At 52.7% G+C, this 7,583-nt stretch overlaps 1 protein-coding gene across 1 annotated transcript in view; it reads left to right on the forward strand.

The window, feature by feature from the left end:
• Window positions 1-7,583, forward strand: part of LOC105525897 (trinucleotide repeat-containing gene 18 protein-like) — a gene marked incomplete at its 5' end in the record, with an annotated part of 87,204 nt that overhangs the window by 65,088 nt on the left and 14,533 nt on the right. The window contains 2 exons of the mRNA XM_011961688.1: window positions 4,669-4,821; window positions 5,563-5,704. Of these exons, the coding sequence (XP_011817078.1) occupies window positions 4,669-4,821; window positions 5,563-5,704 (295 nt within the window). The remainder of the gene's footprint in view (window positions 1-4,668; window positions 4,822-5,562; window positions 5,705-7,583) is intronic.

The raw sequence follows: 7,583 nt of genomic DNA on the forward strand, positions 1-7,583 counted from the left end.
GATTCTCCTGCCTCAGCCTCCCAAGTAGCTGGGATTACAGGTGTGCGCCACTACACCTGGCCAATTTTTGTATTTTTAATAGAGGCAGGGCTTCTCCATGTTGGCCAGGCTGGTCTCAAACTCCTGACCTCAGGTGATCCACCCACCTCGACCTCTCAAAGTGCTGGGATTACAGGCATGAGCCACCACACCCAGCCTGCCTGGCTAATTTTTAAAAATTTTTTGTGGAGACAAGATCTCACTATGTTGCCCAGGCTGGTCTTGAACTCCTGGGCTCAAGCAGTTCACTCACCTCAGCCTCCCAAAGGGTTGAAATTATAGGTGTGAGCCACCACACCCGGCCCAACATTTTTCTGAAATATACTTTCATACAATATTCCCCTCTTAGCTGTGGAGGATGTGTTCTAAGGAGCCCTGTGGATACCTAAGACCACCATGGGTAATACTAAACCCTCTATTGTAAGCAATCAGGTACCGTGGCTGTAACTTACAGCTTGAGGTGCAACAGCAAAACTAGCACGGGTATTTTTCCTTCTTCACGGTTTCACAGATAGACGATTCTTTTTGTTTGTTTGTTTGTTTTTTGAGACATAGTCTTGCTCTTTTGTCCAGGCTGGAGTGCAGTGGTGCGATCTCAGCTCACTGCAGCCTCCGCCTCCTGGGTTCAAACAAGCAGCTCTCCTGCCTCAGCCTCCTGAGTAGCTGAGATTACAGATGCCCACCACCATGCCCAGCTAATATTTGTATTTTAGTAGAAACATGGTGTCACCATGTTGGTCAGGCTGATCTCGAACTCCTGACCTCAAATGATCTGCCCACCTCAGCCTCCCAAAGTGCTGAGATTACAGTCATGGGCCACCGCGCCCGGCTGTATTCTGCTTTTCAGACTTAGTTCAGTCTGTGTTATCTCATGTGTACTGCCACATGGGACGGGCTTTTACTCTTATTATCTTTTTTTTTTTTTTTTTTAAAAACAGAATCTGTCCCACTGCCCAGACTGGAGTACAGTGGTGAGATCTTGGTTCACTGAAACCTCTGCCTCCCAGGTTCAAGCGATTCTCTTGCCTCAGCCTCCCGAGTAGCTGGGATTACAGGCGTTCACCACCATGCCCAGCTAACTTTTGTGTTTTCAATAGAGACAAGGTTTCGCCATATTGGCCAGTCTAATCTCAAACTCCTGACCTCAGGTGATCCGCCCACCTCAGCCTCCCAAAGTGTTGGGATTATAGGCATGAGCCACCACGCTCGGCCTTCTATCTATATTTTTATTGTATTTGTTTATGAGAGACAGAGTCTTGCTCTGTTGCCCAGTCTGGAGTGCAGTGGCAATTGTAGCTCACTGCAGCCTCGAATTTCCAAGTTTAAGCAGTTCTCCTGCCTCAGTCTCCTTTGAGTAGGTGGGACCACAGGTGCATGCCACCACACCTTGCTAATTTTTTTTTTAATAAGAGATGGTGGTCTCGGCTGGGCGCGATGGCTCATACCTGTAATCCCAGCACTTTGGGAGACCAAGGCGGGTAGATCATGAGGTCAGGAGTTCGAGACCAGCCTGGCCAATATGGTGAAACCCTGCCTCTACTAAAAAAATACAAAAAAATTAGCTGGGCATGGTGGTGGGTGCCTGTAGTCGCTACTCGGGAGGCTGAGGCAGAAGAATCGCTTGAACCTGGGAGGCGGAGGTTTCAGTGAGCCAAGATTGTGCCACTGCACTCCAGCCTGGGTGACAGAGCGAGACTCCATCTCAAAAAAAAAAAAAAAAAGGGACAGTGGTCTCACTGTGTTGCTCAGGCTGGTTCAAACTCTTGGGCTCAAGTGATCCTCCTGCCTCGACCACGTAAAGTGCTGGGATTACAGGTGTATACCACCACGTCTGACTAATTAAAAAAATATATATTTTTGTGCAGATGGGGTGGGGTCTCCTTATGTTGCCCAGGCTGGTCTCGAACCCCTAGGCTCAAGCAATCCTCCTGCCTTAGCCTCCCACAGTGCTAGGATTACAGGTATAAGCCACCACGCCTGGCCATCGGTATTTTTGTTTGTTTTTTGAGACAGAGTCTCACTCTTGTGGCTGGAGTGCAGTGGCGCGACCTCAGCTCACTGCAACCTCTGCCTCCCGGGTTCAAGCGATTGTCTTGCCTCAGCCTCCCAAGTAGCTGGGATTACAGGCATATGCCCTTCACGCTTGGCTAATTCTTGTATTTTTAGTAGAGATGGGATTTCATCATGTTGGCTGGGCTGGCCTGGCCTTGAACTCCTGGCCTCAAGTGATCCGCCTGCCTTGGCCTCCCAAAGTGCTGGGATTACAGGCGTCAGCCACTGCGCCTGGCTGTCAGTATTTTTGAATGATTGAATGCCATCCCACCGCCTGCCTGTCTCCCACCACTGACCCTGCTGGCGGTTGGTGATTTAGGTGATGATGGTGTTTTGCTGTCATAATTACCAAAGCAGTCAGCGTCTCTGTTTTGTGTACAGAGCTTCTATCACGTCGGAAGTTATTTTCTTATTTATTTTATTTTTTTTACAAAAAAGTAGGGGAAGGCTCCCAGCCATGGGTGTTCTGATCAAAAGGAAAGAAAGAGTTACTGGTTTTATCTGATTATAACAGTAATTTGGAAGATAAAGAAAAGAAAAATCCACTCAGGCCTTTTTTTTTTTTTTTCTGCTGTCATTTCCTTTTGTTCCCTTGTGGGTACAGCTGCAGGGACATGTACCAGGAGCTGCAGCTATCTGCTTAATGACAGATCCCAAAGATATGGGGATAGCGCCACTAACATTCCCTCAACCCCTAAGATGCCTCTGATTCCAAAAGGATGACTTGCATTAAAGAGTTCAGCAGAAACAAGAAAATAAAACACACACACACACACACACACATATATATTTCCCCTCCGCAAAATGGGGATTAAACTGTATACTCTTTTTCCCTAGAACATGCCATTTTTTCTTTCTTTTAATGCTCTTTGCTTTGACTTTCATTTTGGATACGGATGCTGTGACTTCTGTTGTTGTCTTGGTAACATTTGACCATTATTATCTTTATTTATTACTTTTCGACTTCTCCTGGCCTTGGTTATTTGTTTTGTTTGTTCTGTTTGTTTTTTGACAAAGAGTCTCGCTCCGTCATCCAGACTGGAGTGCAGTGGCCCAATCTCGGCTCACTGCAACCTCCACCTCCCAGTTCAAGCTATTCTCCTGCCTCAGCCTCCCGAGTAGCTGGGACTACGCGCCCGCTACCACGCCCGGCTAATTTGTTTGTATTTTTAATAGAGACGAGGTTTCACCGCGTTAGCCAGGATGGTCTCGATCTCCTGACCTCGTGATCCTCTCACCTCGGCCTCCCAAAGTGCTCCCATGAGTCACCACGCCTGGCCTTGTTTTTTTTTCTTAACTTTATTTTATTTTTGAGACGGAGTTTCGCTCTTTTTTCCCCAGGCTGGAGTGCAATGGCACGATCTCAGCTCACTACAACCTCCGCCTACCGGACGCAAGTGATGCTTCTGCCTCAGCCACCCAAGTAGCTGAGATCACAGGCACCCCCCACCATGCCCAGCTAATGGCCATTTGTTTTAGACGTGTCCTTTTTAGAAAGTGTAGACTTTTTAGCTGGGCATGGCGGTGCATGTCTGTAGTCCCAGCAACTTGGGAGGCTGAAGCAGGAGGATCACTTGAACCCAGGAAGTTGAGGCTACAGTGAGCTGTCATTGCACCACGGCTCTCCAGCCTGGGCAACGGAGCGAGACCCTGTCTCAAAAACAACAACAAAACAGAGAGTGAAAAAACAGAGGCAGCCTACAGGTCCTTCTCATCACGGGGGTGGTTAAAGTAAATGAATTATGGTTTCTCCATACCTTGGCTCAACAGGCTGCTGTTAAAGTGAAGCTCCTTTTATATGTGTCAGTCGTGTTAGGGGGGAAACATTGCAAGGCAGGACTGTTGGTAAATTCCTACCTGTGCGTGTGTGGTTTTTGTTTTTTTTTTAATACTGTGTGTGCATGGTTGTGTCTGCATAGCCTTCATATTTACAGGGTTGTGTGTGCTTGTGGAAAGTTCTAGAAGGATACACCATGCCGTTACTAGTAGCTGATTCTGTGGAGTTGGTAGGAAGGTCACTGGAGAGGAACTCACAACATATATACACTTCAGTGTTGTCTTTTTGGGTAGAGGGGGCAACAAGTAATACTAGTAATAAGATAATAAGCATTAAAAACAGCCTGTAATCCCAGCACTTTGGAAGGCCAAGGCGGGAGGATTGCTTGAGGCCAGGAGTTTGAGAGCAGCCTGGGCAACATAGCAAGACCCTGTCTCTAAAAAAAATAAATAAATAAAAATTTAGCTGGGTGTGGTGGTGTGCATCTGTAGTCCAGCTACTCAGGAGGCTGAGGTGGGAGGATAGCCTGAGCCCAGGAGGTCGAGGCTGCATTTAGTGGTGATGATGCCACTGTCCTCTGGCCTGGGCAACAAAGCGAGACCCTGTCTCCAAAACAAAACAAAAAAAAACCCAAACCAGAAACTCTTGCAGGGGGAGAGAGAAGTGACATTTTGTTCCTCCCGGGAGGGCACACTTGGGGTGGTACAAAACTTGGGGGAATGAGTGAGTGAAGGGGACAGGGGTGCTACCTGCACTTTCCCTGCCCTCTGATGTCTCCTCTCTGCTGCTTCCTCCTCCAGAAGAAGAAAGGGAAAGAGGCCGGGCCAGGAGCTGGGCTGCCGCCGCCCCGAGCTCCCGCCTTGCCCTCTGAGGCTAGGGCTCCTCACGCCAGCTCCCTGACCGCTGCCAAGAGGAGCAAGGCCAAGGCCAAAGGGAAGGAGGTGAAGAAGGAGGTGAGGCTTGCCGTGCCCTGGTGGGGCACTGGGGGGGAGCTCAGCCATGCTCCTGTGGTCAGGGCAGGGGGCTCCACCTGCTGCTCTGTATTTACCCTCCCTGTAGCTGTGGCTCAGAGAGGTTGCAGTTGATGGGAGTGACCTGGCCGTCCCTGTGCTCCAGGGATAAGGAGATACTGGGGACTCTGCTCCTTTCCTCAGGAAATGCCTGCTAGCGGGGGTGGGGGACACTGGAACAGAGACCAGGAGACCTGGGTGACAGGCCCCCAGCCTAGCACCAGGTCCTCACAGGGCCCTCAGGTTTGGGTGAATTTCTTAGCCTGAGTGGCAGATGGTGGCGTGCCCACTCCCCACACCTGCTAGCCCCTGCCCGAGTGGTTTTTTCTGAAGCCCATCGGGTGTGGCTGGAGATGCTGCTGGAGTTTCTTTAAGGAGGGAACAGAGGCACTCGCCGTAGTGATGAACAGAGGTATGGTAGTGAGTGCTGAGCACTGAGTGTTGATACTGAGCACAGAGTACTGAGTATTGAGCACCAAGTACTGAGCACTGGCCAGCTGGATTTCAGGTCTATTTTACCCTCCCCCTGGCCTCTGGGGTGCCCCCAGCTGGGATCCCCGCCGTGCACATGACAGATTCCCCCTGCGGCCTGACTGTGGCTCCGGGTTTTCAGAGAGGGTCCCTAGCTCGTCAGGAGCCCCGTGCCAGGTCCTAAGTCATTTGTTGGCCATGCTCTGTCCCCAGAACCGCGGCAAGGGGGGTGCCGTGAGCAAGCTGATGGAGAGCATGGCGGCCGAGGAGGACTTTGAACCCAACCAGGACTCGAGCTTCTCGGAGGACGAGCACCTACCGCGTGGCGGGGCCGTGGAGCGGCCGCTGACCCCAGGTGAGTGGCCGTGATGCTGCATGTGCCAGGCGGGGCTGCTGGAGCCTCCCTTGGGGAAGGCAGATCTGAGCAAGGCATGAGATGGAAGGGCTGGGGGTAGGGAACCGTAGGAGCAGAGGTCCTGAGGCCGTTACCCTGGTCGATGAGAAGGCTGGACTGGCTGCAGCTCAGTCCGCTGGAGATGGGGCAAGAGAGCCGCCTTGGGGCCAGGGAGGAGGCAGGTCCTGCGGGGCTTGGGAAGGAGTTCCCTGTTGGCCCCAAGGAAAGTGAGAAGCTCTCTGAGGCTGGATGTGGAGTTGTGATATGCTCAGATTGACTTTAAAATGAGCTGTCTGGGCTGGGCGTGGTGGCCCATGCCTGTAATCCCAGCACTTTAGGAGACCGAGATGGGCAGATCACCTGAGGTCAGGAGTTCCAGACCAGCCAGGCCAACATGGTGAAACCCTGATTCTACTGAAAAGACAAAAATTAGCTGGGTGTGGTAGCGGGCACCTGTAATCCCAGCTATTAGGGAGGCTGGGGCAGGAGGATGGCTTGAACCTGAGAGGCGGAGGTTGCGGTGAGCCAAGATCATGCCACTGCACTCCAGCCTGGGCAACAAGAGTGAAACTGTCAAAAAAAAAAAAAAAAAAAGCTGTCTGGTGCTGCACAGAGAATGAGTGGGGGCCCCAGGGAAATCAGGGAGTCCAGTGAGGAGGCTGTGCTGTCCAGGTGAGAGTGGGCTGTGGCCTGGGGCTGCCATAGGGGCAGCAGGGAGGGAGGCGGGGCAGGGTGTGCACATTAGGAGGGAGACTGGATGGGAGGTAGGGTTGGGGGTGCAGGCAGATGAGAGGGGAAGGGAAGGGTGAGGACAGGTTTGCGGGGATGGGCAGAGGCCCTGTCCCTGAGACCCAGGTCAGAGAGGGTCATGTGCTGGGTTTTGATGACTCGAGTCTGGGGTGCCTGGGAGGCACCCCAGGAAGTCACGCCCAGGCTGGGACCCAGGGGTCTGTAACCCAGAGGCGAGATTGTGGGTATATGGGGGAGCGAGTGAGAGAAGGAGTTGGCTACCCCAAGGCTGCGTTGGTGAGCAGCCGCTAGGTGACAACCAGCCGCCACCTGTGTGCATCTCGGGGCGTGCAGGGCTGCTGGGTGGCTGTGCAGACCCCCAGTGGCCTTGCTCCGGCAGTGATGGGCTGGCCAGAGGTCAGCTCCTCCACGTCTGTGGTCCTCTCTGCGTGTGTCGTGTATCCTGCCAGACCCGTGGCTTAAGAGGAGAAGTTGAGCCTAAGAGCCCTCTTGAGGCCTGGGCTCAGCATTGGGCCCCGGCCACTTCCGAGAGTCACGAGGCCAAGCCCAATGTCAAGGCGTGGGGAGTCCACTCTGCCTGTGACAAGGCCACATGAGGGCTCTGTGCAGGCACAGGCAGGGGTACAGCGGTCCCAACCATCCCTCTCCCAGCGAGCCATCTGGGTCTTTTTATATTCGTAATGGGAGTGTTGGGGACAGACCAGGTGAAAGGTCCCACTGAGAAGGAAGGGCAGGCCCAGGTGCCGGGTCGGGGGTGCTCCAGAGAAAGGGAGGCGCCCACAGGGAGAGGGAGCAGAGGGCTAGGGCAGTGAGAGTTGACCGCCATCGGGAAGTTTGCCCCTGGGCATTCATTTCCACCAGAAAGAAAAAGTGGATGGAAAGTCTCAGAGGTACGTGGGGTGTGGTCACCTGCACCTGTAATCCCAGTGCTTTGGGAGGGTGAGGTGGGAGGATCACTTAAGACCAGGAGTTTTGGCTGGGCGCGGTGGCTCAAACCTGTAATCCCAGCACTTTGGGAGGCTGAGGCGGGCGGATCACGAGGTCAGGAGATCGAGACCATCCTGGCTAACACGGTGAAACCCCGTCTCTA

The sequence above is a fragment of the Colobus angolensis genome, unplaced genomic scaffold, assembly GCF_000951035.1.
Source record: "Colobus angolensis palliatus isolate OR3802 unplaced genomic scaffold, Cang.pa_1.0 Scaffold563, whole genome shotgun sequence".
NCBI lineage: Eukaryota > Metazoa > Chordata > Mammalia > Primates > Cercopithecidae > Colobus > Colobus angolensis.